The sequence below is a fragment of the Ammodytes marinus genome, assembly GCF_949987685.1.
Source record: "Ammodytes marinus genome assembly, chromosome: 5".
Classification (NCBI taxonomy): domain Eukaryota; kingdom Metazoa; phylum Chordata; class Actinopteri; order Uranoscopiformes; family Ammodytidae; genus Ammodytes; species Ammodytes marinus.
The window spans coordinates 26,425,091-26,449,164 of NC_137234.1; the positions used below are offsets into that span (position 1 = coordinate 26,425,091).

A 24,074-nucleotide genomic window follows, 5' to 3' on the forward strand; every position below is an offset into this window, starting at 1 on the left:
ATGTTGCCTGACTTTCATTCATGGACACTAAACAGAAGTTTGACTGCTATGCTATCACCTGTGAGTTTTTGTTTTACAACCACAGCGGCGTTTAATGAGGTAATATCTCGGAATTGGTCTTAAGTTATTTCCATTGGCAACGGCGGCAGCGGCAGTAGCCGCAGGTTTTTGTTTTTAAACTTTAACTAGTGCAGTCTTGCTAGCGGTTGGGACTTCAGCCGAAGGCCCCTCGCGCGACTTGGAAAACCATGAGGACAGAGGAACAACTCTCCAGGAAGGACTCGTTGTGCCTTGCGGGACAGGAGACCGGGACGGCTCACATAAAAAAATTCTGTATGGGTGAGCGTCTCCTTGAATGGGGCGGTGTGTTTTGATTCTGTCTGTCATTCTGTCAGAGGGGGCGGGGGGGTCAGCGGTCCGACCGGCGGGGAGGGACACGGCGGAGGGACTCCTGGCTGCCGTGCTAAACACTCTGGCTGACTGCATATGAAGTAAGGTTATGGTTCGGAAAGGCCTTCTGCTGCTGCGCTGCCCGGTCCGACAACGAAGAAAGCCGCTGTTGCTCCTTTCAAATAACTTCTATGGCCGAAATGTGTCAAACAAACAAACAAACAAACAACAACTGTCTGAAGTGTGAGGCGGCAGTCTCTGAGTTCAGCCAAAGTTGTCAAATGAGCTCGGACTTTATGGCCACTAGAGTGTAGACGCTCACGCGCGCCTGGGTAATTGCGCACGTTCTCATACACACCCGCTCCCTTTGTTCTGAATTTTACGAATTAGTTGAACGTGTAACATTAATAACAGTCCCAGTAGAGTGTATGAGGATGGTTGAGAGCCGGAGTTGTGTCCAGAGGGAGGGGGTGTACCGTTGGTTCTCCTCGCTCACCTCAGCCCAGAGAGCAGAGTTCCTGTGCGGCCTTCTGGACCTCTGCGTCCCCATCGAGCTCCGCTTCCTCGGGTCGTGCCTGGAGGACCTGGCCCGCAAGGATTACCACTCCCTCCGTGACGCTGAGATCAAAGCCAACAACCCCGTTGACCTGTCGGGACTCACCAACATCACGGACGAGGTGGTGCGCAGCAAACTGCTCGTGTCCCTCGCACTGCTCGGCTCGGACAACAGGGAGGCGGCAGGCGTCCTGTACCGGACCCTGACTCACATAGACACGGTCATCAATAACTACGGCCTGGCCTTGAACGACGGGAGGACCGCGGAGCAGTTTCTCCTGCTATTCACCATGGCCTCCCACCACCCGGCCTTCAGCTTCCATCAGAAGCAGGTGCTGAGGCAGCAGCTGAGCCACGTCCAGGACGTCTTTCAGGTGAGAGGGATGCTCCAAGTGGATGAGAGCCTCTAGAAAGTTCGCGCCTTAACATTCACGGGGTTCCCAGGAGGAAAGAGCACGGGCCCAGTTTTCAGACTGCCTATGACAAAATGAGTTATCCCTTTTAATTTACAAAGACCCTTTTTTTTGTAGTGAAGAAAAAAATTATTTGTGAAAATATTTCACTGCTAACATTATTCAATGCAATCAATTTAGTTATAACCTACTAGTAGAGTAGGCCTATACTAATACTTGGAAATGAACAGATGGTGCTTTTGGAAAGTACTGTGCCCTAGGAGTCTTATGTTATTGGGAAGAAATGCCACTCAGCAACATGTGACAAGACCCGACACACAGTCAGAGCACCGTTTTACACAAATGCAATTTAAGGTGAGACACTGCAGGTGAATAGGGACAGTTGATATCATTATGAAGTTTTGCCAGTTGATTACTTAAAATAAAACTTTTTTTTTTTACTTACAATTTTTCTGAGATGTTATAATAAAAAGGCAAATTTGACAATATCTTAGTAATTAAAACAAAAATCTAGATGTTGGATGAAGCCAGAGTTAACTTACAACATAAGTGTCCAAAGTTTTTCACAGAACTTGGTGCTTTATAATTTGAGATTTTTGCTTCAGACGTATAGAAAAAGTGAATGGTTGTACAGGATAAACATATAGACAGACAAGGCAGACAAGACAAGGTTTGGTCAAAAAAAAACGAATGTAAATTTTGGACCTTTTGATTTATATTAGTATGAAACAAGACACGTTATGGAAGCAAGTAGGAAACATGTCTATAAATTGACCAGTGCTTGAAAAACAATGTTTTTGCCTTCAGTGTCTCGTCTTAACTGTCCACTTTAAGTCTCTCACTTAGATGCCAACACACCTGTTACATGAGACATGTCAGTACATGTGCACAGACTGGAGCAGGGCGATACAATGTCTCGCATACTAAAAGGCTAGTGTGTTACCATGTGAGCACTCTGTCAGAGGGAGTGAAAGCAGCTCCAATCAACAGCCCTGTGTGGCTTCTATCAGGTGTGAATAGCACAAACAAAAACCCATTCGCTAATAGTGAACGTTCTTCTCAATGGCTGACTGATGACGTACGGTTCCCCCCACTGTCTGAAAAAAAAACGTTGCAGGCTGCCTGTTACCATTCAGGTTAAAATAAGTCCTGTAAATTCACAGCCAGTGCAGGCCAGGGTTCTTCTGAGCTCTTGAGTTATCATCACCCACATCCGCTGCCCACTTAACAGGTCACGAGTCCGGGCTACCTCTGAGAGGATAAGAAAAGTCACTATAGCAGCAGGTGAGAGAGCCAAAGTCATCTCAGGCTTTTCTGAATGCTGAAAGAGGAAATATGTCAGCAGACAAGTACAGCACTCTGTGTTACCCATACATCCAAATGACAGGTGAGACCTTAAGTCAATGACAGGCTGCCCTCATGTGTTATTCAATGCAGAGCAGAGTAAAGTACATGCTTTTAGGTGAAGCTGACAGCGAGACCTATAGAATAATGTATGTCTTTTTAAACCAGTTGTCTCACATTTACTGATGGATTTTGATGGCTTCTGTCATTTATTGCACTTTAAGTGAGCACCTGTCACCAACTATTATTTCAATGCTTTCTCCCTACTCCAGCCGTATCACACTTTGTTAAAAAAGCATACATTGCTTTATCATGATGGTAAACATTGATTTTTTAAATGATGACATGTTTCAGCAGTCCCCGGTGCCTACAGAACTTCCACCACACATTACTTCTAATGAAGTCTCCAGAGAACTAGGTTATTTTTACTCAGCATTCTCCATCACAAATATTTCAACTTCTATTTTAATGTGAATAATTATGTCACGCCAATTCATTTAGTTTTTAATCGAGGACATTTAAAATACAAAAAATGTTGCCTGCCTAACTTCTTTACAGATACTCTTTACATTCAGATACCACTAACACTGCATTTCCCAGACATCCTTTTACTGTTTAAAAAAAGTGGCGGTGTAAAACAGCAAAAGAGCTTTCTGTCTCTTGTGATAAAAAAAGACCTAGATAAGTAGAAAAAGAGATCAAACAACTGCCATGTGGTACTCTTGATGTATCCGTTGTGGCATCTCACTCAACATGTTGGTTGTTGCAGGTGAGCAGTGGTGGAGGAGGAGGAGAGGCTCCGGCAGCATGCCCTGCTGTGGATAGATCGTCTGTCTGTTACACTCAGCCACACCACCACTATCCCCACCAGACCATGTCCCTGCCTCTAGGCTGCTCCATGCCTGAAGCCAGCGCTGCCTTCCTGCCTCTGTCTGCCTGTCAGGCCTGCCACACACACTGCACCTGCTGGCACAAGGTAGGAGGCAACACAGACGCAGTTCAGTGGGCTTTGGAGGTGCTCATGTACATTTAGTGATAGAGCAAGTTTCAGTTCCTCAAGAAATAACACAGAGATAAAACTGAAAAAACTTTATTGATAGGTTGTCTGTGTTTCTGGTATTTTTATATGAATGGGCTGCCACGTTAATACGTTCAAAAAGTAAATGAATGTTAGTAATGACTTTCAAGAATGCAACACTACCTTGTTAACCCCTCCATTTTGGAGAGTGTACAGAAGCTATGGTGGCCTTGAAAGACATGAAGCAAGTTACTAAAGATGGCCTTATCCACCATTGCCTCAAGTCTTTCCACAATATCAAGTGATGAGGTGAAGATGTTTTTAGGATTTTATTTTATAGTACTTGTACTTTGTCTTCAAACATCTGCATTTCCGGCGGACACCCATTATATATTAAAAAAATAAATAAAGTAAGGCTGCTAGGTTTGTCCATTCTGTGCAACTGTAGAAACATGGTGGTTGAACATGGCAGCTTCAAAAGGATTTTAAAATAGATAAAACATGCAAAACTGTTATTTTACTATTCAAATGTAATTTATCTCCCTAATGGATCACACATTGGAACTTTGATCAATCAGTCTGCATGTTTCCATCAATGAATAGGAGTGATTCTTACCGTCTGTGTTGCGCACAGCTTCTCTGTACTGTATGAAAAGCAGTGCAGATACCGTGATACCTCTGTGTATGAGAGGGATAGATAGATAGATAGATAGATAGATAGATAGATAGATAGATAGATAGATAGATAGATAGATAGATAGATAGATAGATAGATAGATAGATAGATAGATAGATAGATAGATAGATAGATAGATAGATAGATAGATAGATAGATAGATAGATAGATTAGATTAGATACTTTATTGATCCCTTGGGAATGTTCCTTCAGGGAAATATAAAATTCCAGCAGCGGTAGCACAGACAACAGATGCAAAAAACAAGTGAGAAAAACACAAGTTAAAATGCACCAATAGATATGGTAAAAAAGTAAATAGGGGAGAACGGGGTAATCTGAGCCACTTTTCACATTTGCTCCCCTCTAAGGGAGCTAAAATGATTTATGACTCAAATTTACACATGTCCCAGTAACTCAGGAAGTTTCCCAGAAATGGGCATTAGGAGAATTTTTTCAAGACAAAGGGCAGTGAAATCAGAACCAGCGAGAACAGCCTGGGACTCAGAACACAGGAGAAGTCCCAACTGAATCATAACATCAGCCTGTCATACTCTACAACTACGCCTACTCTACATTCCAGCCCTGAAGGTTACAGGGAAAGATGAGAAGGTGCTCTTTCCGTGTTGTTGCCCCAGGTCGTCTTCCTGGTGTATTTCCTTGGCTTGATGGCTTTTCTACAATGTGTATGACATTAAAACAAAACATATGTTATGTAATATTACATTAAAATGTGTTTAAGACTAAACTTAACTGGTGCCTCATGGTGGGGGAAAGTGAGACAGTGGCTCACTTTCCCCCACAGCATTTGGCTCACTTTCCCCCACCACCACAATTTGAGAAAAAACTACCTCTCTTAGCATTTCAGGCTAATCTTCAGTTATCAGCATCACATGGTTTCATATGTTGGTAGTTCATCAACACGTATGATAGAAGTTTTTCTACCTGAATACATTTGCTTTGGCACAACAGTTGATTAAGTTGACAGCAAGAAAATTTACTTTTACATGTAAAATACCTATTTTGGTGAAAAAAACATGCTTACCACAGCATCATGAGGACCTCTCTTTCAGGGCCATGGGGAAATGAGAGGGGCTTGAAAACATATATCTCACATGACCACAAATGTTTTCCGTTGCCTAGATACAGGGGGTGGCTCACATTACCCGGTGCCTCAGATTCCCCCGTTCTCCCCTACAGATTTATACTTATAAATACATTTAAAACAGAAGCAGCAGCAGCAGATGTTAGCAGCAATTATTATATCATATTTGTGTTTGTTCTTGTTTAATAAATGGAGTGTGTAGCAATAAATAGATTATGCAAGTTATTATTATGTTCGATCAGCCTATCCTATTTCTATTTCTATTCCCCCCCCCCCTCCCGTCCACTATACTCCTCCTGCCCCCCCCCTCACCCCTCCTGTGTGATGGCACGATGGACAAAGGACTTTTTTAGTGTTGAAGCACACGTGGGAAAACAAAAAAAACAATAAGGAATCTTTCCAGTAGGTCATGATTCCCCTTTCTATTGGCAGTCTTATAATAACTAGTCCCCAAGCTTGTGGAGCTGGACGTGGAGTTTGAACCAATAACTTTCTTACTGGCAGCCAGCCAAATCCCTGTCGTGTGATAAATGGTGTGAAATGTGCTCTTGTTGTAAAACGGGTGCCTTTGTCTTAACAACAAGATGAGTGGCCAACAATAAAATCTCCAATTATGGATGATAGAAGAGGTCAGTAAGGGAAAAGACAAGTTGTTTACAAGCAAATGTGGTCCCTCCTCTGCCTCTGAAGTGTGGCAATGAAGAGTGAAGATCACAGGGAGGGAGGGAGAGAGAGGAGGGGATTTCCCATTGATGCAGCCAACTGAGTGCTGCTTCACTATTCGCTGGAGTCAGCCATTCTGGTTTTTGACGAAAAGTGATTTTGGCAACGAGCATTCTCCAGAATCACTGACTCCACCTTTAAATCTCTGTTAGGGCCAGACTTGGGATCATCCTGCAGAGGGCTACACAAGTTTTTATTTAAAGGATTCTGGATACTTTGTTTGGAAGAGAAATAAACTGATACTCTTATCAATGTGAGCAAGATTAAGAGAGAAGCAAATAGAAAGTGGAAGAGGCTACACGTTGGGTATTTTTCCTCCCTTACACACAGATGTAAACACACACACACACACACACACACACACACACGTATATGCTCGCACAGACGCAGGCAGGCACACTGTTTGAACATGTGTGAGCAGCAGTAGTGAAGGGAAAGTACCCAGCTCAGAGAGGAGCGTTTGTATTTAGTGTGTTGTTGCCCTTGGCTCCTGCTTTAGTGCAGGTCAGCACATTTCTCTATGCTGAAATCAACCCTCTGTGGTGTGTGTGTGTGTGTGTGTGTGTTTGGGAGCGTGTGCATGTGTGTGTGTCTCCAGTGAATCCCCAGGAAGTTATAAATGCTCTTACTCACTCTCTCTCTCTCTCTCTTTCTCCGTCTCTCTTTCCTTCCCTCAGCGCTCTAAAGGGAATGACAGGGTTTTCATTGTAAACCAGAGAAGTGGCTTACATTATCTAGTAGTAGAGCAGCTTTTAGCCAGGCCTACTGCTGCCTACTGTACACAGATATTTGACACAACAGCTTGCACTCAAGGCTGTAACAGTGTGTATCTCTGCTGCAGACAGGGCCGCCCATAAGGGTAGAAAGTGGGAAGGCTTTCTAGGGCCCAGCCACTTGGGGGGCCCATGGTCTTTGGAAGCCAATAACCTTACTAAGCTAAACTTTATTTTTAGATGTTTATGTCAATATCTATTCAAAGTTGGGTGTTTACACAGAGCCGCGGATCAGCTTACGGCCATTTAAAAAGCAGTAGAAAAGCAGAAATGTTCAAAATGTTTCAGATTGATCACAGCGGAGTGTAACTCTTTCAAACATAATCCATCCTATAAACCCTTTGTGTGCCAAATGGTGACAAGATTGGGTTTTGATATTAAGCAGTTTTGACTGGATTATATTTCCTGACTCGTTCCTGCTCACGGAAAACACATGTAGGCCTACCTGCTACTTGTGTCTGGGTGTCGTTGTGAAAAGTATTTGGACCCCATGAAAAAACAGGTTGGGTACCTTTTGTAGTTCTTCTACATTCTTATAAACAGGACAGGCTAGTTACTCTGTAAATTTCCTGAGTCTACAAACAGGTTTAAATTCTCTGTCCACATAATGTAAATTTTTGTGAAAAAGAATTTCCCTTTGGGGACTATACCTTCTAAAGGCTTTGACATAAGTCTTCAGGTTGACACGACCAGCCAAGTCTGACCAGTTTTTCAGAAACCTGGCCAATTGACCAACCAGACGGGTCATACCACAATGAAGCTGACGAGCAGCATCATCCTGTTTTAATTATTGCCACCAAGGTCCTGCTTTCTGTATTGTTTCTAAAAATAAAAAATAAAAATAGACCTAAAAAAGTTCTTAATGCAAAGAAAGACACAAGGCACAAAGAAGTTGGAAATAATTGAAGGAACAGATTTGAGTTCAAAGATTAAGAACTTTTTTTGTAATGATTTCAGTGCTTTTGCAGTGATGAGAGGAGAATGAACTAAGCCTAAATGTTGCAACCAAACATAGGCCAACTTTATAGTTTTGAGGGTAGGTTGGTTTGGTTATTCATGTAGAGAACCGCCTTTTTTTTCATTTGTGTGTGAAGAATTTGTTGTTGATGTTGTTTTTTAAGTGTTATTTATTTCAACAATACCACAGATTTCAAATGATTTAATGTCATGTGCAGAAATACAAAAAAGTGCAATATATGGTGCAGTCAATTAGTGTAAATGTATCTTACCAGAAACTAGTAGTATAGAAAATGTGCAAATTGTGAACAAACTGTTTGCTTTAGTGAATACTAAAGAAGAACAAGGTCTCTGTGTGAACTGATTATTTTGTAGAAATATGTTGATCTGTTAAACAATTGTGTGAGTGTAAGGGAATTAAAATAAATTGGTAGGTATGTTGGTCTAAGTCAGAAATGTGCTACTATTTTAAAATAATAATGAGCCCTTGCTCCCCCAACTGTCCCTGGTTGATAAGATAGTTAGTCTCTCTACAAATACATGTATGTGTTTATTGAGGGATGAGCGCACTCACACTCATTGTTGATAGGAGTAATGGGTAAGGGGGGCCCATTGACTGGAGGTTTTCAGGGGCCCAGCCATTTGTGTGGGCAGGCCTGGCTGTAGACAAAGTGTGAGTGCACTGGAAGTATAGTGTAACATAAATACATCATGGTCCAGTCAATCATTCAAGTAGTAGCACATCATCAGCGGTGAAATAAGAACTCAACAATGCTTCTATATTAACAATTAATCAAATGATTGTATGTAAGCTCTCCATCTCCAAAGCAACTAATAGCTACACCTGTAAGATACATATATTCGAATTAGGGCTGTCAAACGATTAAAACATTTTCTGTGGATTAATCACGATTAATCACGATTAATTTTACCATTCGAAATATGCCCGAAAAATTCGAATTTTCTCTGTATATTGTTGTATGAACGGATAAGATAAATGACAGAAGGTGGATATGTACATTTAAAATTAGTATGTTTATTAATTGAAAATCCAAATGATGGTTTTAATACTGAAAGTAAATTTAAATCACACTAAAATACGCGTTTTTGTAAATTTGTCAATTTTGTACGCGCGACCGCTTCCTAGGGGACTGTTCATGTGTGCCAGGAAGCCGACGTTATGTTGATGTCTGATCACACACACCTCTGAAAACTGCAGACGTTTGTGTCCTCGCGGGCTCTGAACAGAGCGGATAATGTTTCTCCTCCTGTTGCTCCCGACATCAACTGTCACCCGCGGCAGTTGATTTTATATCTATGCCCCCGACACAGACGTGACCGTTAGCAGTTTAAAACCTTAAAACACGGCATGGGCTAACGTGCTGCTATGTTCGGCTGCGCGCAGCTACTGATCCTTAGCCTGGCTCCGCCCGCCTACTTCCGGCCAAATTTCATTTTCCCTTCAGTAGTCAGTCTGGGTGTACAGTGCATTTCCCAGTTTTCTCCGGAGAATCTACAATCGTCCAATCAGCGAACAGAGCGAGTGGCTGAGAACGATGGCGTCGAAGTCGCACTCCAGTTTCAGTTGAATGCTGCGTTCCTTTATACTCGGAAGAAGGAGATTTCCGACTTGGTAGTTCCGAGTTCCGACCTGTCTGTGTTCCAGTGCATCTGCTTGCGAAAGTATGGACGCCTAAAACCTTTCTCGTCCAAATAACTAAACGTTAGGCTCTAACAAGTTACTGTTGCCAGGTACCGGTAGATTCATAGACTACAATATGTAGTGAAGTCGGAAATTTCCGAGTTCCCTGTCCAACTGGAACGCACCGTCAAAAGCCGGCTCATGACACACGTGACGACCAAACGTGATGCGATTGGTTGGCTAATCCAGAGTGGCACTGGGCAGATCCAATAGTTTTAAACTTCGACAGACACCCGCCTCCAAGTGAGTGAACGTTTGCCAATTACAGCACTTCCAGACCTTCTGTACAAATGAAATGAAGTACGATGGTCTGGTTGGACCAGGCTAACTGATCCTGGGTCAGCCACAACTATAGAGTGACTGTAAGACAGAGCCGGTGGGATGTACGGGGCGGATCATTCTGCACATGCGTTAAATGCGTTAAAAAAATTAACACCGATAATTCCAGAAATTAATCACCCTGTGTTAACGCGATAATTTTGACAGCCCTAATTCGAATACAATGTATCTCTGAACTGCTGGGCAACTGTGTTACCGCACTTTAAAATACTCTATTAAAGTACCTCAAAATTCTACTTGTACTCGTGAACAAAAGTACTTCTAACTATTAGTTACTTTCCACCACGGCACATGAGATACTTTCTACTTTTAGTGCTGCATCAGCCACAGAAGTCGGCTCTTCCTCCAGGATTCAAAGTCAACGTTCATGAGCGTTGTTTAACACGAAGCAGCTGGATTGCTGAGTCACTCCAGAGGGAAAAATGGTTGTATATTAGATTTTTCTCCAGCGGGATCTAGCGACAGAAAATGCTGTTGTTAAAAAAAACAGCAGATACCCATACACAGGCCACATCTGCTGGGCCCTGCTTAAATCTGCATAATCGCCCTATTATATGAGTGCTTTATGTAGCTATAAAAGCAAATGCCGTTGTCGGAATTCACAACAGAGTGGAGCTGACTTTTACAGAAGAGGAGGGAGGCGTTGCTGTCAGCCCACAGTATGTGTTTTATAGTTTATAGACAGCTTTTTGTTTTTACTGCATGATTGCTACTAGCAGTGTTTTGGGAGAATTACATGCTGAGTGTCCAGATCTCCGGAACGTGTCTTGATTTTTTTTTTTTTTTACCACGCTCGTTCATTTTCCTCTGCTTCTCCCCTGTAATCTTGCATATTCATATTGTCCCTCATGATTGCTTTTTATTTTTGACTGTGTGTACTTACTAGTGTACTTAAAGACTCCGACTTTCCCTTCCCTCTCCTACATTCTGCAGACAGAGCACAGGGCTGGCAGTTTGGGCAAGAAACATGTGGATGTGGCGGTAGCACACTTAATTGTTTTCAGATCTGCTCCCGCGTGTGTGTGTGTGTGTGTGTGTGTGTGTGTGTGTGTGTGTGTGTGTGTGTGTGTGTGTGTGTGTGTGTGTGTGTGTGTGTGTGTGTGTGTGTGTGTGTGTGTGTGTGTGTGTGTGTGTGTGTGTGTGTGTGTGTGTGTGTGTGTGTGTGTGTGTGTGTGATTGCTGGCAATAGCACATTTTGGGTTTTTCCCTTTGAAAAATAGAGAGCTGCTCACTTTAACAAGCTAATGTAGTCTTGTTATTTTCGATAGATTATTTGTAGAAATCAGCATTTGGAGGGATTCTTCTAGACAAGTAGAAAACCTTTATTTAATCAGTTGTAGATATAAACACTGTGTCTAACAACATGGCTTTAAACATAACTATGTATTACAGCAAGTATTAGGAACATCCCACCGAACCACTACATTTACATTCCATACATTATACAGAGCTTACTGCCCACAGCAGTGTAAAATAGAGTCGATTAGTAATTCAAATGTGATCTTTAATTTCGTCAAATTGAAGTGACAAAAAAACAACCATGGAATAAATGGCAGGGGAGGTATTTCCATGACTAACAGATGCTGTGTATGTGGCTCAAATAATTGAAGTTGCTTTGAAGTTCCTGTTGTGTTTGCAATCTGATGATCAACAACATTGTATTATGTTTCCATTTTCTCTCATATGCCATTGGTTTCAATGACAGGCTGAGATTTAATATTGCCCTCCTCTGCTACTTAGGCCACTGCAGGACACACAAATGCAGTAGTTCAGCTAAAATGTTCTCTCTGGGTTCTGTGATAGCATAGTATAGTAGTTTAAAAATAAATGTGTAAGAAAATAAATGATTTAAAATGTATTCGTATTATTTTTTATATTCATGGCAATCCTTAGATGTACATGTAACAAAGGAGACTATTAAGGTGGCACATTTTAAATCTTAAACTACAAAAAAAACATTAAAATCAATTTTGTAGCTATTTCTTGACATTTACCACTATCTGTTAATCCCCTCTTAAACAATCTTATTTGCACTAAGTAAGTATGTTGCTTTTAATAAATGTTCTGTGTTTTTTCATTAAAAAAAACTCATGTAACGCAGCTGGAATTTTAAGGGTTAAAATCGTTCAAATTAAAATTAAATTTTTTTTCTATAGGAAGGACTGAAGTTGAAAATGAAATGTGTATACAAATATTCATAGCAATCCTATGGGACCATACATGTGACGAAGGAGGCTGGGTGTGATTTTTTTTTTTAGGTTTTTTAGGCACTGCAGGTTAAAGTTGTTCTTTCAATAACACCTGCATTATTAGGACATTTCATTAACTCAGACATGAACCATTTCATTGAAGTTTGAATTGAAATGCCATTATCAATAATGAAAATAACCTATTGTCCCAGCTCTAGTAGAATGTGTGTGTGTGTGTGTGTGTGTGTGTGTTATTATTTCCCTATGTTTGTCCTAATGATGTAGGATGACCCAACAATGTCCAATTAAATTGGTACCTGGTACCTGGTAGTCTGCGTCAACTTCATGCCTATTGGTGGCTTGTAAAAAAGCCAGTGTGAATAAAAACCCGCCCAGAACTGAAACACAATATTGTATCATTGATTTCCTGTTGGTCTGGATTACATGAAAGGCACCGCACTGCAGATGTGAAAGCCCCCCCCCCCCCCCAGGGAAGTGGGGAAACCACTAGCGGAATGAGAAGTTATTGGAAAGTCCATCCAACACAGACTGATATGACAAAAACTTGTGACTGAAAGATTGTCATGAAATAACAGTATCCTCTGAAGATGGGGAATTTTCCAAAATGTAATTGTTACAACATGACAATAATTTGCCAATGTGTTGCAAGTAGCTGATTCTTGTCCTAGGAGAAAAAAAAACAGTTCTGTTGGAGTCGTGGGAGCATTTCTCAAGGTTTTTTTGAGTAATAAAAACATCAATCGCAATTTTATTCAGAGCAGCATTCAGTTAAAGGCAGCTCCTACGGGGTTTCAATGGGTTTTCAGATGTCATCTCTTTTTCCCTTCAACTGCTCCTCGAGGACGTTGCTATAAATAAAAGCTGTCCCCTTAAGTGGACCAGCCCAGTTCAATATTGGTTTGCTCTACACTGCCAGCCCTGGACCGAGCTTTGCTTGGTTCCAGTTTGTTAAAGCAGTGGCAAACACAGAGCCTAAGCGTTTGCATTCATCAAGGTGGCTGTTAAATGTTGTGTCGTGTTTTGTTTTTGTACCAACTTGGGGACTGTCAAGCAGGAAGCACATGCAGAAAAAAGCCCTATCTGCCTCTTTCTAGTTGACCCATGATCAGTAAACAAAGTGCTGCCAACTTAAGGTCACTGTTATATATTGGTACCACACACACACATGCTCCACTGTGCAAACAACACCTGCGAGTGAGGAGTTTTAACGCTGTCCTTCACTGTATCAAGTTCTCCCTGACTTGTGCCTCCTATGGGTTTACCCTCTCTTTAGCTGAATGATCTCTCCCCCCTGCCCTCCAGAACCAGACCAGAGAGGCCTGTGCTGTCTCGGGGCAGGGCTCCATCGGACGGCCAGACCAAGCGCTCAGCCAGGAGCTCACTCCCCATCCCCCAGAGCTCCCTCATCCTCCTCCACCTCCATCCCCTCCTACACCGCCACCTCGGTCCCACCTGCCTCCTCCTATACCTGCCGGGCAAGACCAGGACGCACCGGCACCCACCATGAACCACCAGGGGAAAGCAGGGAAAGGTGAGTTGCTTGGGCAGTCGTTACAGAAGTTGTTGTTTTTTTCTATTCCGGTCTTTAAATAGTCGCTTCACTCACCAGCTTGTGTAATGTAAATATTCTCTAGTATGCCGCTATACTTGTCTTGATCTTAGCGTCTGTCTGTCTGTCTGTCTGTTTGTGGGACTTATATGTATGTCCCCTCACCCCCACATTCTGTCTTTGCAATACTGTGTGTCATGCAATACACTCAGTAAAGCCGGATTGAACAAGATGTGGCATGCTGGCACATCTGAGCACTAAAACTAAGCTTAAAGAATGCTGCCCTCAGGCGTGTGCGTGTGTGCGTGCGTGCGTGTGCGCGCAGTGCACATGGTTTCAGATGATCCGTCAGTGCTCTTGTGATTAACCTTTAAGATGTATTTCTAGTTGCTTCAAGTATGATGAATCAACCTTTTTGTCATACGCTGATACAGTACATTCCTAATATTAAATTAAAAAAATTAAACAAACTTTGGGGTGATAAGAAAACAAATCTCAGAGGTGTCTGGGGGGAAAATACTGGTTTATGAGAGTTTGTTTGCTAAAAGTAGCTTCCCGATGCTGCTATGGAAACAAGGTTTAATCAATGCATGGTGGATATGGTTCAATAACTGTGCGGTTCAAGAAGCAAACCATTATACACCGTCTTTTGTTCTAGTGTTGACATACAACTAATGATTTAAGAACATCTGTATCTTTGAGTTTTAGTTTTTTAATGTAGTCAGTTACAAAAGAAGCTAGTAGTCATAGCAGCAAAAAAGGCAGGTAATGGATAACATTAAAAATGACTGCATTCCATTCAGGTGAACTAGTTCCAGGGTCCTGCAAGTGCATGCTCACAGCTTACTGTTACACTTGATTGGAACTGAGCCACAGACCTTATTTCACCCTCTGCTTTTCCTGCTGTGGCTTACCCTGCGTTCCAAATCACATACTTTTTCTTTTAACTACACTACATTCTAAAGTACAGAAGAGTTTTAGGGCCACAGGAGCGAAAAAAAAATAAGATAAGGACGTTTTTTTTCTCATTATGTCGAGAAATGTCAAGAATAAAGACGAATACTCAAACATTTTATCGGAGTTAGTGGGGCATTTATGTATTTTCAGCATACTATAATTAACATGCATGTATCGGGACATCCTAAATCTTTTTCTGGCATACTAAAATAGTAGGGAAGTATTGGGATTGGAATGCAGGGAAGATGTGTGCAGTGAAAAGGAACCATAAGATTCACAACTAGAACCTGAACAGTTTTTTTCAGTGAGGATTATGTCAAAAATGAAACATGAGTCTGTGGATATATCCTCCCAATATTATTCATTTGAAATCAATCACACAGTGACCGGCTGGTGTACACTTTGTGGTTTTCAGGGGGCGAGCCTCTGCAGGCCAGTCTGTTATTGTCTGGGCCTCATACCTCTGTCTGTAATATAATACCAAACTATCTCACTACCTCATGGTCACATCACATAACTGTATCCAGCATCACCGGACACACACACACACGCACACACACACACACACACACACACACTGAAATTGTAGTTGTAAAGTTATAAGGACAAAGAGGCAACATGAGATGGATTAATGGATAGACAGTATTAACTCTTTAGGAGATAACTAACACTCTTCTTTTGATCATGTCATCACCATGTAACGCACACACACTCCTGTGTTTCATATTGTGTGTGTGAGAGTAGGATGTGTGTGTGGCAGCCTTGATCAGTGTGAATGGCAGGCGGCATTTTGAGCCTTCCACAGCTGCTGCCCGACAGGCACAAAGCAATGTGGTGAGGGACGTGTGTGTGTGTGTGTGTGTGTGTGAACAGCTCTTTTTTTTCTTTTCCCCTTTATCCTTCTTTTAATTGGTCTCCTCCTCCGCTCATGCCCCCCCCCCCCCACCTGCTGCTTGTTCCAGCATGCCTTTTGTGTTTTTAAATGGAGAGTTCTTGGAGTCTAATATTATTCCATTCTTGGAGGTCTTGTGCAGACGACACACATACCCAACTTTGTAATGTTCCCATCAGAGCAACTCACTCTCATCCCTTCTATTTAATGACATGGATCCTGAAGCAGTAGAGCAGTCCTGACCTGCCTCTGCACCTGGGGGCATGCATCCAGACATATTAGTAGGCACTTAAGGATGTGTGCTGTCTGTCATCCTGTACACCGACATGTGTCAAAGTAAATACGAAAACAGGACCATCATTAAATATGCAGAGGACTCTGTTATTGTTAAGTCTCCTCCAGAAAGATGAGACTTGTCATGGCCCTACCATCATTTTATCATTTTTTTTTTACTATCTAATTTATCCTGGTCAGTTTTAAGTGTTCTCATTGGGATTAGCAATGGAGCACTTACATTGTTTTGTTCATGTCACTGTCCCATTTGTGTTGTATGTTTAGTCTGAAACAGTGTGTAATGGAAGCCCAATTTAAACTGCAAAACAAGTTTACCTACGGGTTCAAATAAAGTAACCTGAACCTGAACCTGAACCTGAACATGCACACATATTCCCAAATATGTTTGCACATTGTTTCATAGGTGTAGTCAGCGATTCTGGAGAACGCTTGTTGTCAGAATCACTTTATGTCAAAATCTTTGAATATCTCCTCACGATCCGCTACCTGTCTGTACTGTGTGTTCGTTTGCTGAAAACAAAATCTGGTGTTAAAACACAGCCTAGGCTCTGTAAACTGGTATGTAAAAAAAAAGTGTAAACAAAGGAGGCCCACCATAGCAACATGCCCATTTACAGAGCCTCGGCTGTTTATTAACACTGGATTTCTTTTCTTGGCGCACACAGATTATGAGGAGATATTCACTGAATTTGACAAAAAGTGATTTTGACCATGTATTCTGCAGAATTGTTGACTGCAGTGAAAATCATTTCAGAACCACAAGAGAGGATTTGCTGGCAGACTTTTGTAGAGGCCTTGTAGGTGTAACTGCCTCAATAGTCTCGAAAGCCAGTTCCAGCTTCCAGTTCCAGTTCTAGTTCCTTCTGGACAGACTTTCTGTCCAGAAGGAAAATGAGTGTCAGTGCACACATACAGTGGCTTGCAAAAGTAATTCATACCCCTTGAACTTTTCCACATTTTGTCACATTACAACCACACACGTAAGTGTATTATATTGGGATTTTATATGATAGACCAACACAAAGTTGTGCATAATTGTGAAGTGGAATGAAAATGATACATGGTTTTTTCTGTGAATAAAAAAACTGAAGTGTGGTGTGCAAAAGTATTCAGCCCCTCTGAGTCAATACTTAGTAGAACCACCTATCGCTGCAATTACAGCTGAAAGTCTTTTGGGGTACGTCTCTACCAGCTTTGCACATTTAGAAACTGCCATTTTTGCCCATTCTCCTACATCATACAGACATTCAGTATTGCTGGAAAGCTTTTCTGCTCTTTGAATTGTAACATTATCCACGTGACTTAATTCAACCAAATATATTAAGATTATTTATTGCAATATTATATGATCCTAAAAGGTTAGGTATCTAATATGCCAGAAGCGCAAACATCGCAGTTGGTGTGGTAGCACCTGATGACATGTTTGAATGACTTCCCTCGTAGCTTCTTGTTTTGCCCTCACGTTATTTATTACTTCTGAGCGTAGGCCAAGTTGAAACGCCTCCAGGCCATTTAAAGTAATCAACCCTTAAACAACTGATGTGTCACAGCAAACCGTCTCACACATGAAGTGAAGTGTGCCTAATCATCTGTGAAACCTTCTGCACCACTTTCAGTGGTGATCGAGAGGGTGGTGCTGAGGGGAGTGACACACAAGTCTGAGGACGGCAGCGAATATGTGTTCGAGGTGGGTCTACTCGGAAACACACACACACACACACAAACACACCTTTCGTTGACTACTGCCCACTTTGACAAATGTTCAACAGTACACCTCTTCATGTTTTCCACTCCTTCCCCTCCACCCTCCTCCTCTCCACTCCCACCCCTCCAGGCCAACTGGTCAGACGGTCTGGTGTCATCCATCATCAGAACTCGGCAGGAGGTGACAGAGCTGCTGTCACAGGTCACGGCCACCACTGAAGCACACACTTTCCCTGATTGATTTTTACAATCACATTCTTTAGAATAGTGAAATGTTTTAAGTACTGTAGACACTAAAGATTAATTGTTAAGTCCTATCACATTATGAATGTATGAAGAACGTTCCCCTCTGTTGGGATTGGACTATGGCAAACAGACTTTTGTTCCTATTTATATAAAGCATCAGGCTGTTTGAACATTCAGGTTGTATGAACATTCAGGTTGTATAGGGATAAATAGCTCAGTATCGTCGGCATAGAGTCTTAGTGACACAGTGTGCTTTGTTTAGTGTGTATCTGTCTTAACGGTAGATTTTCTTTCTTTAAAGCTGTCACAAGCATTTCCCGATCGCGTGGAGAAATTCCTCCCTCAGTCTGTAGAGCTGGACGCCAGGTGAGTCCCTCAGTGAGACCCTCCCTGTCTGTTTCTCCCATGAAAAGTGTCCTCTGTCATCATTTCTTTTGGAAATAATTCAAAACCTGTTGTGTTTTCATCTATGTTTGTTTTAGATCAGTCTCGTTCCTCATTGAACTCTCTTAGTGCATTCCTAAGTTTCTTGGTATATTACTGCCTTTTGCCTATCAGTCAGTGAAATAGCATGACACCTGGCAACTGGCAAGTATGGGTACTGCATCAAATGTATGAGAACATAATGTGGAGCAGTTCTACAGTAGTAGAAACCCAAATTACAAATTTGAATCTTAAAATGAGCATAATATGTGACATTTAGTAGAGCATGTTAAGATGCATTAATATTATGCACAAATCAACTTGTTAGATGCACCTGTATTCTGTAGCTATGAGATGTTGAGTGGAGTCCCTTTTAAGCCCGACATCTCAGCATCTCGGCCTCCCTGTGTTTCTGAATCCCTGTCATTTCACCCACCCCCTGCTCTCCTGTCTCTCTGCCTGCCCCGTCTCTCTGCCTGCGCCCCAGGTGTCTGACAGCGCTGCCCTGCCACGTCCTCCACCACCACAGTGTCCAGCTGTTCTTCACCTCCGCCCTGCCCGTCTCACCCAGCAGTCCTGTTTCCATCCCTCCATCCCTCCATCCATCACCCTCGTCTCTGCCTACTGCTCCCGTAGCGCCGACCTGTCCGTTCAACTCCACCTCTAGTAAGTCTGTATTAAGTTTTATCGTTAATTGTGTGTGTGTGGTTGGGTGGGGGGTTCTTCCTTTTTTCTGCATGTAAATAGGGTATGCCAGTAGTGTCTTTCCCACTCTTTCCTCGTATCCTTGCTGTCTTAGCGGTGTAAGCAGTTGTTGTTAAACGGGAAATTGGCCGTTGATTGAAGACATTGCTTTTTGTTGGCTACCGTAGTGCCAAACTGTCAGACTGCTAGGGTCGTGAACTGACGCAACAACGTCGGTGCCAAAGTGACTGGACAGTCCCAACAGCCAATAAGAACGGAGAATCGGAGCCTCGCTCTGATTGGTCAAAGTGTACAAGAGTGGTGGCAATTTTGGGGGGCGGCACACAGAGGCAGGGGAGAGCAAAGTGATGAGCAGATATTCTCAGACCACTTCACCTACATATAGCTGAATGGCTAATATGACATTTTTGCCAAATATTACAGTGAAAAAGTTTCCCATCCCATCTTTAAGAAGTTGAGATTTTTTATTTAAAAAAAACTAATTTGGAGATCATGGCTTTAAAGGTGGTTGTATAGGAGAAAAAAGATGCAAACAGACACATTTTAGTCAAATAAACACTTTAATGCACATTTTGGACCTTTTATTCATACTAGAATGAAGACATGTTACGGAAGCAATTAGCCAAAAATCTCTTAATCTTTAGTTTTTTCCCTCCGTGTCTCGCCTTGAATTGGAGATGACATGTAGCAGAGATGGTCACATATGTTTAACCTGCACGTCATGAGTGTGGCAGCAGAGTCTATAAAACCAACAAGTCTTTCTAAAGGGCAGCGAGGGTATACAACAGGAGAACCCTATTCTTAGATGCAGGGAATTAATGTGCCGAGGAGCTACGAAGCAAGATGGAAGATGTCATGTCTGGGTTCTTGATGTTTGGGATGAGAGAGCTAGGGACCGACCGATTTATCAGTGCTTTATTGGAGGTCATTCAAAGACACTTTACATCATACATATAGAAAATCATACTTATAGAAAAAGAAAACAAAATACAGACAAATTAAAGATAAGGTTCGGAGTGGAGTCAGGTGTCATTATGCTTTCTTAAAGAGGTGAGTTTTGAGTTGACTTTTGAATGAATTTACTTAGTCTGAGATGCTGCTGTTTGGATGGGAGGGAGCTCCAGAGGGTTGAGTGCAGTCAGGCCTGCCCACACACATGGCTGGGCCCCCGAAAACCTCCAGTCAATGGGCCCCCCTTACCCATTACTCCTATCAACAATGAGTGTGAGTGCGCTCATCCCTCAATAAACACATACATGTATTTGTAGATAGACTAACTATCTTATCAACCAGGGACTTGCAGGGACAGTTGGGAGAGCAAGGGCTCATTATCATTTTAAAATAGTTGCACATTTCTGACTTAGCCCAGCCTACCTACCAATTTATTTTGATTCCCTTACACTCACACAATTGTTTAACAGATCAACAGATCTCTAGAAAATAATCAGTTCACACAGAGACATTGCTCTTCTTTAGTATTCACTAAAGCAAACAGTTTTTTTCACAATTTGCACGTTTTCTATGCTACTAGTTTCTGGTATAAGATACATTTACACTAATTGACTGCACCAAATATTGCACTTTTTTGTATTTCTGCACATGACATTAAATCATTTGAAATCTGTTGGTGGTATTGTTGAAATAAATAACACTTAAAAAACAACATCAACAACAAATTCTTCACAAACAATTGAAAAAAAGGCGGTTCTCTACATGAATAACCAAACCAATCTACCCTCAAAACTATAAAGTTGGCCTATGTTTGGTTGCAACATTTAGGCTTCGTTCATTCTCCTCTCATCACTGCAAAAGCACTGAAATCATTACAAAAAAAGTTTTTAATCTTTGAACTCAAATCTGTTCCTTCAATTATTTCCAACTTCTTATTTTTTTAGGTCTATTTTAATTTTTTATGCAATAAATAATAATAATTTTTTTAATATTTTTATTAAGCAATACAGAAAGCAGGACCTGGGTGGTTAAGGCAATAATTAAAACAGGATGATGCTGCTCGTCAGCTTCATTGTGGTATGACCCGGCTGGTTGGTCAATTAGCCAGGTTTCTGAAAAACTGGTCATCCTGAAGACTTACGTCAAAGCCTTTAGAAGTTAGTGTCCCCAAAGGGAAATTCTTTTTCACAAAAATTTATGAGGGAGAGATAATTTAAACCTGTTTGTAGACCCAGGAAAATGACAGAGTAACTAGCCTGTCCTCTTTATAAGAATGTAGAAGAACTACAAAAGGTACCCAACCTGTTTTTTCATGGGGTCCAAATACTTTTCACAGCCACACCCAGACACAAGTAGCAGGTACATATGTTTTCCATCAGCAGGAACGACTCAGGAAATATAATCCAGACAAAACTGTTTGATATCAAAACACAATCTTGTCACCATTTGGCACACAAACCCTTTGTGCCAAGCAGGAGAAACATTTCTGCTTTTCTACTGCTTTTTAAATGGCCGTAAGCGGAGTTGCGGCTCTGTGTAAACACCCAACTTTGAATAGATATTGACATAAATATCTAAAAATAAAGTTTAGCTTAGTTAGGTTCTTGGCTTCCAAAGACCATTGGCCCCCCAAGTGGCTGGGCCCTAGAAAGCCTTCCCACTTTCTACCCCTTATGGGCGGCCCTGAGTGCAGTTAAACAAAATGCTTAATGTCTGAGTTTAGAAAATGCGTCATGTCACTTATTTGTAACACTTTATTATTTTTTTAGATAATGCATATTTCAAGTAATAAATAGTTTCTGTACACCTATCGACAGTAACAAGTATTTATATAATTTGACGGTTCAAAAAAGTAAAATGTTTCGATATATATTTTGGGGATTAAAAAAAAAATCGTCCATTTTAATCGTTATCGTAATTTTTCTCTGAAAATAATCGGCATCAGCACAAAAATCCATATCGGTCGGGCCATAGAGAGAGCAAAGTATTACAAATAGGTGATGTGAAGGATAAGGCTGTGAGTGTAGATGTTGGTTGGTGGGTAGTGAAGAGGTGAGACAGCAGGCAGAGGGTTTTCACTGTTAGTTTTTTGGAAGGTGTTGGAGGGAGTCTATTTTAGTCTGGTGTGGGAATTCAGCATGACATGTTTGTGTTGGGAAGCCTGGAGTGTGATGACCTCATGGTTGGTGTGTGTGTTTGATTCTAAGAGTGTGACCCCGAGAGTATTTATAGCTGTCAGCGGCAGTGTGTGTGCATGTGATTCTACCTCTGTGTGTGAGCGGGGTTTGTGGGATTGTGTGTGTGCTTGCGACCCAAAGGAAACAAGGCTCATTTGAATGTGTTTAACCCTGCTGTAACTTGAAGATAATAAAGGTATTGTGTCTGTTCACTCTGTCCCTCAGAACTTGGCTGTACGGTTCAGTACAGAGGAACCAACAGGTGAGACCTCTTCCCTCCTTGTCTTTCCATCATTCTCCATCATCAACATAGTTCCTGCCCACTCAACCTGTCTCCCCCCCCTCCATAGAGCGGTGTACAGAGTGGCCAGTGTCCAGCCAGTGGTCAGCAGCCACAGCTCTGTGCTGGCTCGCCCTTCTCCTCTTGTCTCCTCTCTTCCTCCTCCTCCCCTCCCTCCCCCCCAGCTGTCCTCCCTGCCTCCCTCCATGGTAACTGGAGGTGAAGCGTACTCCCAGCCACAGCTCTACCCCCAGGCCCTGCACTTGTCCCATGCCCAGCCAACATCCCACTCTCTCTCCCAGTCCCTCTCCTACTCCCCGTCCCACTCTCACTCCCGTCCCCAATCCCATCTGCAGACAGCGGCCCAGTGCCAGCCCAACACTCTGGAGCAGAACGGCATCCTGGACTGGCTCCGCAAGCTGCGGCTCCATAAGTATTACCCCGTCTTCAAACAGCTCACCATGGAGGAGGTGGGTCTACCTTCTATCCTGTCATGTGTTTGTACAAGATATATTATAGGTAGTAGGGCTGGGTGTGTTGAAATTCGATACTTTTTGATGTGATAGACCTTTATTGGTAGCTTTTTAGTGGCTGTTGTAATGGAGGGGTGACACTGCAGGTGAATAGGGTAACATTTGTAACTTATAGTTATTATCATGAAACTTCAGCAGTTGATTGCTTACATTAAAACAATCTTTTTTTAATAAAACTATTTTTTCAGAAATGTTTGAATAAATATGTTAATTTGGCAATATCAAATCAATATCATTCGTATATATATTTTTTTTTAACCATCAATAGGTGTCCGAAATAGCCAGAGTTAAAATAAATATTTAATTTTTACATCAAGGGGTCGGTTGTCAAACACTATGGGGTTGTTTGTCACAATGTTATCTTAATGGGAATAATCTTAAAAAGAAGGCAAGAAAGTAGAACTAAATTTGAAAGTTTAATTGCATTGTCAAGTTGACAAATAGGCCTACATAACTTACTGTAGCCTTGGCAGCTGGTCTAGTTTGGGATGCACTGGGTTGTTTTGATTTTGTTGCCCTTTTTTCTTTTGCATGCTAGCTGCCTTTTCCTGCTCTATTCTTTCCTTCTCTGGGGTGTCAGTGAGGATACAGCTTGACAATTTCTTTCGTTATTGGGTTCCTTTTCTTGCTGCAGCCTTGAGATAACATGTGACAACCAACCCCCCAAAAAATGTGACGACCAACCCCAACTTGAATTTCTTGCTAGCATCAAGGCCAACAACCATCTGACAACTAATTAGCTTGCTAACCACAATCTATACTATAGTTTACCCTTCACACTTTGTATGGTTAACAAGTGTTTTGTTATAAACCCATTGTGTAAAAGCCTAGAAGAAAAATACTGAGGAGCTAAATATTTTCAATTTGACATGAAAAACACAAACAATCGTCTCACCTCAAATTCAGCAGTCTAACTCCAAGGAAGACTATGTAGGTGACCTCTGATCCCAATTGTGGATATTTACATACCAAAATTTCACAGACAGCGCCTTCTGGTTCCGAGATATAACGATTGTGACAACCAACCCGTGTGACAAATTACCCCGTTCTCCCCTACCTCGTTCATAGTCTGCATTCTACCTACATGTATACAGGATCACATATCGCATATTTGAGTTTGTGTTCTGCGCTTGCTCGAGAGTTCCCTGTCGGGGATTTCAC

At 41.8% G+C, this 24,074-nt stretch overlaps 1 protein-coding gene across 1 annotated transcript in view; it reads left to right on the forward strand.

Annotated features, from left to right (window-relative positions):
- The first annotated feature begins 448 nt into the window (after positions 1-448).
- The window catches only part of zcchc14 (zinc finger, CCHC domain containing 14), a 31,455-nt gene continuing 7,829 nt past the window's right edge, over positions 449-24,074 (forward strand). The window contains exons 1-9 of the mRNA XM_080027449.1: positions 449-1,319; positions 3,472-3,678; positions 13,505-13,733; positions 17,511-17,581; positions 17,729-17,800; positions 18,146-18,210; positions 18,755-18,933; positions 22,326-22,362; positions 22,451-22,850. Of these exons, the coding sequence (XP_079883575.1) occupies positions 819-1,319; positions 3,472-3,678; positions 13,505-13,733; positions 17,511-17,581; positions 17,729-17,800; positions 18,146-18,210; positions 18,755-18,933; positions 22,326-22,362; positions 22,451-22,850 (1,761 nt within the window). The 5' untranslated portion in view covers positions 449-818. The remainder of the gene's footprint in view (positions 1,320-3,471; positions 3,679-13,504; positions 13,734-17,510; positions 17,582-17,728; positions 17,801-18,145; positions 18,211-18,754; positions 18,934-22,325; positions 22,363-22,450; positions 22,851-24,074) is intronic.